This window comes from Pinus tabuliformis, chromosome 6 (assembly GCF_031772625.1).
Source record: "Pinus tabuliformis cultivar Carrire ecotype Pingquan chromosome 6, CPIR1, whole genome shotgun sequence".
Lineage (NCBI taxonomy): Eukaryota > Viridiplantae > Streptophyta > Pinopsida > Pinales > Pinaceae > Pinus > Pinus tabuliformis.
This window is the reverse complement of record NC_142292.1, coordinates 1,255,467,582-1,255,479,675: the sequence shown is the minus strand read 5'-3', so window position 1 is coordinate 1,255,479,675 and position 12,094 is coordinate 1,255,467,582. Positions and strand designations below refer to the sequence as shown.

General features: G+C 38.3%; 1 protein-coding gene across 1 annotated transcript in view; it reads left to right on the top strand.

Moving 5' to 3' along the window:
* The first annotated feature begins 11,571 nt into the window (after positions 1-11,571).
* Positions 11,572-12,094, top strand: part of LOC149263212 (glycerophosphodiester phosphodiesterase GDPD6-like) — a 251,388-nt gene continuing 250,865 nt past the window's right edge. The window contains exons 1-2 of the mRNA XM_089386941.1: positions 11,572-11,627; positions 11,976-12,046. Coding sequence (XP_089243067.1) covers positions 11,572-11,627; positions 11,976-12,046 — 127 coding nt within the window. The remainder of the gene's footprint in view (positions 11,628-11,975; positions 12,047-12,094) is intronic.

The following is a 12,094-nucleotide window of genomic DNA, read 5'->3' as shown; positions in this document are numbered from 1 at the left end:
TTCTACGACACAACTATAATCTAGCAGATCAACGCTCTAGGATTCCCCTAAGATTCTAATGACAAAATTCATTCCGGCTTTGGGGTTAGGCTGAAGGAAAACTCTGCCGATCATGGATCGGTGAGACAAAAAACCTTCCGGAACGTAGATTATCACTAGAAAATTAGGTCCACCTAGGCAATTTACATACATGACTCAGCTCTGCTAAGATTATTTACAATTCACACATGCAGACTGGGTTTACAACATAATATGATCAAGTTGTCGATGACTGTCGAATGGCACGGACACGTCAATCAAGCGCTATCCCTTTTGCGAAAAAGGGGGTGTACTGCTATGGGTAGTTGACACGTAGTGGTCAACATCTGGCTCTACTTGGGGACACGTTGCTGCATTGTAGGAATGTGAGAATCCAGAATCTGCATCCACGCAACACACGACATAAGTAGCGTCCATCCAAAAATCATCATATAATATTAAGCACAGGAAAGATATAAGCTCTTCATTTATTAACTATCTAGTAACGTGAAAAGTAAATCTAATCCTAAAACAAAAATGAAAATGCTGAAAAAACAAGGAGTAGGGTTAGAAATACAATACAAAGGATGCCCCATGGCATCAGATGTGTTCAATATAGTGAATACTGAGCATTTGCCTACTTTCAGGCAAATCTGTCGGCTGCTTGTCAGATGTGCCATGTCCAATTCTGCATATGGTAGGACTTTTTCCTATCCGAAAATCAAGCTGCTCGCGGCCGTCTGATGCATCAAATCTTTTTCTCATTTTCTTTCTCTTGCGCTTTTTCTTCGTGGCAGGCTGTACCACTGATGACGTGGAACTTTCTGCTTCGAAGCTATCAGATGAAGTATGTAAGATATGCGTGACATGTCTTTCTTCATTCTGCATCTGCCCTGTCAAGGATGATGGATCAATCTCACAGGTGCCATGAGTTATAACTTGATCTTCAATGACTGGTGGATTAACCGTGTGAGCATCAACCTGATTATTAATTTCCCTTTTATCCAAGTCATCTTCAATTATCCACTTTTCAATGGAACAAAGGACCTCATAATATGATGGAGCTTGCTGTAACAGATAAGGAGGCTCTTGATCTATTGACGTTCCTTGGTTTCTTTCATCTTCTGATCATTGTTGAAATTTCTGAACCTGTATTTTAATGGCATCTATCTGACTAGAGTGTTCAACCTTTATAGCACTGATTTCCCTGGCATGGTCTTCTTCCATGGTCAATAACTTTTTCTGAAGACATATCTGATTAGCTTCCATATCTTTTATTACTTTATCGTCTTTTTCCTTTATGGTCATCAAGCAATGCTGCGTAGAGTTTATCTCTTCCTTATGATTTGCTTGCATGGTAGCTAACTGATTATTATGATCGAATGTCATGATAGTCATTTCTTCATCCATAGTTAACAACTTGTTTTGCATAGAATTAATTTCTCTATCATGATTAGCTTTCATGGTCGTCATATTTTCCTCTAAGCCTGACAACTTGCTTTGCATAAAACTAATTTCTGTGTCATGATTAATCTTCATGGCCTCAATTTCCTTAGTATGCTGATTTTGCATGATCTCCATCTCCCTATTACGTTTTTCCAGGTGGGTGCATAAAGTTCTCACATCATTGGCGTAATTAGTTTGATTCATCTCCATATTTCTTACCAGCAACATTAGTTCTTGTATAATTTGCTTTTGATCTTCCTTTTCATTGGCAACACTGTTTTTACAATTTGTCCCTGCTTTTCCACTATCATGGATTTGATCTGCAATGGTACAGGTGGATGGCACATTCTGATATGAAGAATTGTCTTGGAATCTTTCACCGACAGCTGAACCTTTCATAAGATTACTTTCATTCTGTTGCACAATTTTAGGGGCACAAGGCGAGCTATCTGGATTACCATATCTATCTTTAAAAGCATTGACAATGTCTTGTAAAGAAGTGAAAGAATCCTTAGGACAATTGTTAAACCAATTCAAAGCATCACCCTCTAAAGAAAAGACAAAAAGACGCATTTTGACATCTTCATGATTATACTGAGGGGGTCTACAATATATGATCATTATACGAGTAAACAAGCCTAGATGTCTTTTAACAGCGACTGAATCACCACTTGAGAACAAAGGTAATTTAGAAATGGCCACTTCCGGAATATCATGGAGATCATCAGTAAAATGACATGGTTTAAACGAATAATCCATGATGAATAATGAGGGACCAATTGGATGATAGAAAGAGATCTCTGCTCAAGAAAATTAATAAATGAAAGAAGTGGAGTCGCCACTTGAACAATGAATCTAATTCTAGGATCCAAAAAGTAACCAACAAGTAGATATGAGGGAGGCTTCTTGTCTGGGAAAAATAAGAAAATGGAGTCGCCACCCAAACAAGAAACAAACCGAAGAGAAGTTGCTGATATGACGAAAGATAAGGTGATGAAAAGATCGAAAGACGCCAAAGAATGTTGGCCGTTTGACAGGCTAATGAATGGCGTAAAAGATGAGATGATGCCAAAAAAAATAAAAAATTTGAATCTGCCAGCTCAAATGAGAGATGAGAAAGATGAAAGAATGATGAGAAATGAGAAGATGAATGTCGTTGAAACGCTAGGAACAGAAAAACTCTGTCCCCGGCAACGGCGCCAAAAATGTTGTTGCACAGATTGTCATGACAACGCTCAGACCGGGGGCTGCCGCCCTGATCCCCGATCTCTCCATTTAAGCCTGTCTCCCGCGGCTAAGGGGGGTAGACCCTATAGAAAAATGGATGACCAACTGTGAACCAGTTGGGTTGGGAGACACGAAGAGAAACTAGCACTAAATTGATTTTATTAAATTAATAGACCAGTGCCTTGTGAAATGAATGATGAAACGATTATTTGTCAAATGCTGCAGAAATATGAGCTCATTAACAATCATTTACCATCAAACAAAGCTTAACTTTTTACCAAATGTGAGATAATCAATAATGCTTAGTGGCTTAATGATACTCCAGCAATTAAAATTTCGAAAGATAAAGTGCTTTAAACAACCACGTAAAGTGCTAACCAGAGATCACATTCATGCAGTTAATCTTCAAATGAACATTTAAGCATGTTTAACCATTAATTCCAACATCAAAATTTTAGCCTCAGCATAAAAGACAAAACTTAAGAAATTCCTGAGCCAAGATTGAAATTGGCAAAAAAAAATTCCCGAAATATTTTTATATTTTTCAGATAAAACAAAATTTAAAACTAAATGAAACTTTTTTTTTTAATTTTTTAATTTTTAATTTTTATTTATCAAAATAAGCAAAAGCACCTAAACCAAAAGTCAAAATGAAACTAAAACTAAAACCTAATTTTTAAAATCTAATAAACAAAAAGAAACTCTTTATGCTTTTTATAATTTTTTTATTTTATTTTTTATTTATTTATTTATTTTTATTTTATTTTTTATTTTTTTATTTTTTCCTGGCGAAACGCCCTCTAAACCCACGTTTCCTGCAACTTAGGCTGCAATAAACTGGGGTCTATTGATGTGCAAGTTTAGAGCATGCAAAGCATATAACAATGAAGAAATAGCCTGAAGAGACATGTTCAATAAAATATCAAAGGCTATCAAGGAGTAAGCTAGGGAAAATGAAACTTTTGGAGTTTTTAATAGTTTAAGATGCATAAAACAACAAACTAAGCCTAGACGTCAATCTTGATTTGGGGATAAAAATGCAATAAACGCTACATTTTTTCTTTTTAATTGATCGAATGGAATCTTTATCAATAGAATAATGACATATAGATGCAAATTTACCGTAACATGCAAGGTTAAACCAAACCTTAACCCCAGCTACCAAGAATTAAGAAATAGATATAAGTTTATGGATGATCATCATAACTAGATTAGTGCCTTCTCTCAATTGGGAAATGGAGTTAGCTATATGATAGAGGGCCTTGGATGAAGAGGGAGGAAGACTAACTTTCTCCCCTTAGTAACCCTAGTGACTTCTCTAAATAGGAGATTTAAGGTCAAGGGGTGCATAAATGAAGTTCCTGTTGATAAATCTAGGGGTAACTAGATTAGGTGATTTGTTAAAATTGGCAATTAGGACCAAACTCCATGTGGGTCTTCTTATTCATGGCAGCTAATATTTGTCTTGGATTCCTCTCGTTGAGAGGTGTAGGATTGATCTAAAGATCATCCGATTCTGACATGTATTCATGGAGATATGACTTTATTTGTGTTATGTGACAATTTGTCAAGGTCGGCCAGCAACCAAATTGCCCCACTTATCTTCCACGTTTTAGTATAAATAGAAGAGGACTTTAAGTCATTTGCCACACACTCTTGTGATCTCTCTTCTTTCTTTCGGGTTTGATGAAGTAGAGATCTAGAGGGAGTGCTCTAGGATATATGCTGCCATGAAGTGCCCTAGCCGTGGAAGAAAAAGGGTCTTCTTGTAGATCCTATGCTGCCCTACTTTTCAGTTAATGAAGCAAGTTCTTAGCGCAGTCAAAGGAGGAGTCTTGCAAACAGTCATGAAAGAATTTGGATATCTTGGAAGTCTGAGGTCTGATATATCTTCGCATGGCAGACAAGTTTTCGGTTCTTATCCATGTTTCTGTGGTCTCTATTATTGCAAGGCAGACAGTTTCGGCATGATCCTTATACTAGACTTGGATGGATTCTATGTAAAATTCTGTGGCTTGATACAGGCGCATGGAAAACCAGATTTGGATGTATTTCCTACTCATGACAGATCAGATTTGGTATAATCCTTATGTATGTTTTCATGGCTCCATAGCCTCGCATGGCAGACCAAGATTTGGGATGGATCTTATGCATGTTTGTGTAGGGTTACATATTTGCATGGCAGACCAGATTTACCTTGGCTCACATACATGATATTATGGCCATACATATTTGCATGGCAGACCAGATTTACCTTGGCTCACATTCATTATTTTATGGCCATACATATTCACATGGCAGACCAGATTTATTGGATGACCTTTTGATGATCTTAGTATGAAAGACATGCCCTTGAATGGTTTGTATGATGATGACAAACCTTTATATGATAACATTCAGATGGCAGGCCTATGATAGCAGACCTTATATGACGATGGTGTAATTTGGATGTGCAGATCCTTTGTTGATGGCAAACATTTGTATGGCAAACATGCATATGACATGATTCTTATGAAGGCAGAAATAATTCGAATTGTAATCAAATGCTCTGAAGATAGACTAAGTGATGGGTACAACAGTCATTGGTGCAGCATAGTGCACAATGATGGGTACAACAGTCATTGGTGCAGCATAGTGCACAGTGATGGGTACAGCAGTCATAGTGCAGCATAGTGCACAGTGATGGGTACAACAGTCATTGGTGCAACATAGTGCACAGTGATGGGTACAACAGTCATAGTGCATAGTGATGGGTACATCAGTCATAGTGCAACATAGTGCACAGTGATGGGTACAACAGCCATAGTGATGCATAGTGCAGTATGATGAATAGTGCAGCATGATGATGAAGAGCAGCATGTTGGGTACAGCATGATGAGGTACAACTCAGTGATGGTGCAATGCAGTGATGATGGACATGGTGATGGTGCAGCACAGTGATAGGTATAGCAAGGTGATGGAATCACCTGTGTCCAGATCAGCTACCTCATGTGACATCTTAGAGAAGATCTCTGCTCTTATTTTGATAAGTCAAGATGCTGACTTCTGATGTATATGTACTATCTCTCTCTCTGCTGAACTATTGAAGAACATATAAGAAGAATTGATCAAGGGTTTCCCCACATTGGGGTTTGTCCCTCGCTGGCGCCACATCTTGTGTCCTCTTGTGTTGGCTTGTCTTCTGCGATTTATGTTTATGTTGTATTTGGATTTTACTATGATGCTAAATGTGATTGCTAATCTGGAATTGATATTGAGTTAATGTGAAAAATTGAAGGAAATTGATCGGACATACCTAAAATTAACATAGTATCAGAGTTGAGGTGAAGACAAAGCCCAGGCAAGAGTGAAAGAGCAATCACCGAAGACGGTTGGAAAGGACAAAAGACTCAACATCTTACAACATTTTCAAAAGAGTAACACCAGCAAGATTTTTAACCCCAAAGTCTTTCTTTATTGCACAAAAATGATTACAAGAGAGCTTTCTTTAGCACTAGGCTCTCAGATCGAATCTGATCTCAAATAACCCCTAGCACCCTATTTAAAGGAAAAATTCCCAACAGCTAGTTCAAGTGATCCATGTCAAACTAATCTCGACCGTCGATGAGGATCAAGATTTATTTTAATCTCATCCGTCGAAAATGCATTTTAATATATTAAAAAATTAAAATTTTGCATTTATTTACTCAAAAATTTGACTTATTATTATTTTATTATTTTTAAATTTTTTTATTTATTTTTTAAATTTTATTTTATTTTATTTTTTAATTATTTTTAAAATTTTATTATTATTTTTATCTATTTTTTAATTAATTAATTTTTTTAATTTTTATTTTTAGATCCTCGAACTTAGCCTTTGGAAGAATCACCTAGGACCTAGGACTTAGGACTTATGAGGGGATTAAAACATTTTCTAACCCTCAAGACACTTTACATCATGACTTTTAAGATTTTACATCTCAAAGGGGAAAACCCATTTGACATAGACCCTCATAGACCACCCAGTTCTGCGACACAACTATAATCTAGCAGATCAACACTCTAGGATTCCCCTAAGATTCTAATGACAAACTTCATTCCGACTTTGGGGTTAGGCTGAAGGAAAACTCTGCCGATCATGGATCGGTGAGACAAAAAACCTTCCGGAACATAGATTATCACTAGAAAATCAGGTCCACCTAGGCAATTTACATACATGACTCAGCTCTGGTAAGATTATTTACAATTCACACATGTAGACTGGGTTTACAACATAATATGATCAAGCTATCGATGACTGTCGAATGGCACAGACACATCAATCAAGCGCTATCCCTTTTGCGAAAAAGGGGGTGTACTGCTATGGGTAGTTGACACATAGTGGTCAACAGACCCTATTAGGTGTTCTTAATCCCTAAGGAGATAGGCAGGTCCTTGGTATATCCTTCAATCAATAGGTGGCATATGAATAATAATGGAACAGAGGGGGAAAAGGGGTCTTAGGGTTTGACACCATGGTCAAAGGGGTAGCAATGGTGAGGAAATCTACATTCTGGGCATACAAATGTGAGGACGGAGCAATTGTGGATGTATGAGTTACCCCGACCTTTGTTTTTCTAGCCCTCTTATTGCCTTTTTCCTTTTCTGGATTTTTCTTTGTATTACTGCTCGAAGCTCTAGGAAATGAGAGCATGTTGTGAGTGATGTGTAATAGTGGCTTCCCCCTTAGTGGTGGGGTGTTTTATTGCCCACCAAGGGTTGGGACATGCAAGGGTTCCTTTCCATGATGTGGCGGGGCAACATTGGCCCTAGGAACCGGGTGATGGCCATAATGATAAGGGGTAGAGCTCATGCTTGGCTTTTGCCTACGTGTTAATTTTAATGTCTCGGCCATCTTTTGCATTTTATAATGTTCTTTCTTTTTTGTTTTTTTTCTTGTGGCCATGATATACCTTTTACTTTTCTGCAGCAACCTCTTGGGGCAAAGTTTCCATGCCTGACTTAGATATGTGGACAAGGGAAGGGGGTGTGCTATGACCCAGTGGACCCAAAGATGGGAGATGGAGTATAGGGCTCGTAATGTACGAAGGGAAGTGATAAGTATGGAATGGGAAAATCGGACCACGCCATCTCAATTAGGGTTTCCCAAGTAGTGCCCTTCCTAAAGCCATGGGACATTAGGGGAGGTCCCACTGGAAACAATTTTATTAAAATAATTAATTATTTTTAATGGGACCCTAAGTCTAAACTTAGGAAAATAAAATAATTAATGGGTATTAATCTAATTGTGGGTGTAACTTCTAGAAGAAGACGAGGATCAACCAAAAATGATCTTAGCCATTGATTAGCTTCTAAATCTGGGCCGTTGAATGTCAACGAGGAGATTATTTAAGGAGGCTTGAGGGTCATTTGGAAAGAAACACAAAGTGAGTTCAGAAGTTCGATTTTATGAAGCAGAGTAGCTGCCGGGAGAATTTCAATAGTGAGATTTTGCAATGAGGGGCAGGGATTGGTTGGAGAATCCTCTCTTGAGCCAAGGATACGCAACAGAAAGGTAGAGAGACACCATAAGGAGGCGGCGCAATACCCAGGAGGGGTTGACATTGAGCCAGAAGGGCTCACGCAGAGGCAACGCAGTCCTCCAAGCAGGAGTCCGAAACTTTGCTGGGGTTTGACGTTCTGAGTCGGGAGGGTTGATGTCAGAGATTCAGGAGAGAAAATTGATTCCCAGTTGAGCTGATGCAGGGCCCACGCAGGGGCAACACAGAAATAGGCGGGTACACCTTGGTTTAGTTGCCGGATCAACCGAGACTTGCTGGGTAGAGTGAGGTAATCTTACAAAGTTCTTTTGCCCTTCATATTTCTCTGTAACTAGATTTTCGGGAGGGCATCCAGAAGCTATATTCAGAAATCTACTGCATAATAATAAAAACCCTCAGATCTGCTGCACTGATTTTCCTGCAATGGGTTTTTCTGGGGACATTTGTCCAAAAAAACTGTGTCATTTGTGTGTATCTTTCTCTATTGTTCAGTTTCTTGTTTCAACATATAATTTAATTGGTGTAGGCTACAATGTATGTATTTCGATGTTTGTCGTAGGAAATTGCAAATAACGTGTTCATGTAAATCTAACAAGTAGGAGAAATATCATCAGTGCTGTAGTAGGAATTCCTGGGTTTAAGGAATTTTCACACATGGTTATTCATTAGACAAGTTATCGTGTGATATAGAATATCCATCGTCAGATGCGTCACTCCCCCGTCATCAGATCATATCAGGTTGTCTCGATGTGGTTAAATGGCATGCTAGTTGGCTCTCATTACGATTATCCATCATGAGATGGGAGTAACTCGAGTCGTTAGATCTTGTTGGGCATATTTCGACTGACTATTTTCTGCATCGTTTCACACATGATGACAATGCAGTTTGTTGATCAAAATTGATCGGGAGCATGAGACCAGAGATGTTAAGCTTGGAAAGAGGCAAACATTGGTCGTCTAATTGCTAACAAAATTGGCATAATAGACATCAAACTTCGATTAAGTCTTAGTTCGAATGGAACTGACGTGCATCTAACTATTCATATAAAGGATTTATTCTCATTGTATCCGATAATTCTGAGTCCATACAAATGTAAATAACTTTGAAAGGGTGGTAATCATGATAAATATTATGATTCGTTAGTGCAAAGTGGGTTACAACACTCATCTAGTTTTGGCAGATGTTGTGTCGATTGATGGACACCAAGTTGAAGAGAAGTACTTCCATCCACAAAGTGAGGATTAGATAGATGTTTCAAATTGAACAATAATTTAATTGTTGCACATCTTTAATCACAATGATCCAAAGACACGCGATACCAACATCCCATATGTGTAGTGCAGTTATAAACACACACTGCATATGTTGATTTGGGGTAGCATCGAATGTGCTTTAGCCATACAAATTGGTGGAGAGGCTAAAGAACATGAGATCTCCAAGACCCAGAAATGGTTTGGACAGATTCTACCCGGTTTGGGAGATATTAAAATAATTAATATTTTTAATGGAGTTCCTAAGTCTAAACTTAGGAAAAATAAAATATTAATGGGTATTAATATAAAACTGGGTTAGAAGGTTCCAAAAGTCATGGATCAAGCCAAATCTAATCTTAGCCGTTGATTAGAGATTTAATCTCGGCTGTTGAAGGACCAACGAGAAAAGTATAAGAAGAGGCTTGAGGGTCAGTTGGAGAACACACCAGAGTGATCAATCATTCATTTTGCTAGAGCGGGGTTGCTAAGCAAAGTTGAATTAGTGATTAGCAACGAGGGGTAGTGAGTATGAGGTAGAGAGGCAGAGACAGTACTGAGAGACCAATGCAAAAGCAGAGAGAGCGAGAGCAGTAGCCAGTCTAGGCTACGCAGAGCCCAACAAAGACAACGCAGAGGCTGCTGGAGTGAAGCAGAGGGTCCTAGAGGCTGCGCAGTGCCTTAGAGGGCTGACGCAGAGGCCAGAAGGGCCAACGCTGAGCTTCAGTTGTGCCGGAGAGGGTTTTGTGGGACAACTTTTCTGAATACCTGTTTTTGAATATAGGGGTATTGCTGTCGTGTATTTTTCTCTGTCGGGTGAGCCGGTTAGGCACCCAGTGGTACTCAAGGAAATACTGTATAATAATAAACCCTCAGAATAACTGCACCGTTTTCCTGCATTGGGTTTTTCGGGGACATTTGTCCAAAAATAACAGTGTCACTTGTGTGCTTGTTTTCTTTCAGTTGATGATTTGTAGATGTTGTGACTGTATTGTGTTTATTTCGGTATTTAAATGTATTAAATAACTTGTTCGAATTTAAACAAGTAGAAGAAATAAACCAGCAGAATACAGATTAATTTTCTAACTGATAGACTTCGAAAATTCAACAACATAGTCTGATAGATGTTTCAACTTTTGAAATGTATCTTGGATTTCTACTAAAGGATCTATTAACTTTTTTAGTTCCTATGCATGAGGAACAATAAGGAAGAAGGCCATTGCACATGGGTAGGTGATAGGTGATAGGATTTATGGACCATATCTGGAGGATTTGTGATCAAATTTAAGATGTTTTGCATATGAGTTGGTAGATGCACAAGTCCAAGCATGATCAACATAGTGTAGGCCATCAAGTTTTTGTAGCTCAGATATAGTTCTGACATTATATTTGAGTAGATGGGAGAGAAAATGTTCAAGTTGGTCGTACTAGCATGCATGGGCATTCATATGGTCTTCAACAATCCCTTGAAGCTTTATGAGCCATTGATGCTGGACAATGATGAAGAGGAATCTGTTGCCTCTTGTTTTGAAGAGTTACTTGCTGAAGTTGGTGTCGAGTTGGAAGATGACGATCCTATATTGCAAAGAGTGGGTAACTAAATAGGGAACCCCGACGTGGTGTAAGTTTGGGTTGAAATGATAGTCACCCCAAGCCAACAAGTGGTACACCTTAGAGGAGATTCTAGCAAAATATCCTCAATTATCATGACAATTGTCGAGAACCAACAGCTTCTAAGCAGGGAGGTTTGATATGTGGCAAAGTCAGAGATCAACTAAGTCCATGACTAAGTTGTGCTGGAAAGAGTGTTCAGCCTAGAAGATGTTTACACATGGGCATGCGTTGTGGTGATAACTTGGCGCACATCTGAGTGAATCAATTATGTTATGGATGTTTTTATATTTCAGTCATGAACACCTAGATGTTGACCCAGGCACAAAAGCTTGGGTGCATTAGTTCAGCGTAGGCATGCTGATGTGGATGGACAACTCAATGGATCATTATGAATTGAATCCCAACAGCTGTAATGACTTCTTGTACTCTCTCTCTTCCTCTTCATCATCTTGAATATTATACATTAATGTATTGCTAAGGTATAATTGGATGAGAAATGAAACGCTTCCCTCAGGATGTATTATTTATTCATTTCCCTTGGATTGTAGAAGGGTTAGTGTTGTGGTTAGTCATAGTTGGTTGATAGATAGGAGTGTTGTAAAAGTTTCATACTGTTGATAATGTACAAATTTATTTCTTCAATGAGAATTTGGAGTTGATATTCTGTCCAATTCCTCTTGTCAATTTTGTATACTGCTATCTGTATTATGAATTCATTTTTATATATTTGAGTTAGCTTCATAGATTGTCCTTCCATAGTCAGTTGACTGTGTATGTGAAGCTAACGACATCACAGTTGTTGCTGTGGATGTGCTAATTCCACTAGGTGCACAAGTTCAGATCACTAGGAGTTAAGTGAAAATGTTAACATATTCTTCTCATATTTTTTTTTTTATGTAGGTTCTTGTGTTGTGTGAAAACAGCATTGCAAACAGTCAGTCCCCTTGGAAGAATTAGAAAAACTGTTGCTTGTAATGATTTGAATAATTTTATGTTCGTTTGCATTCTCTTGTTGATGT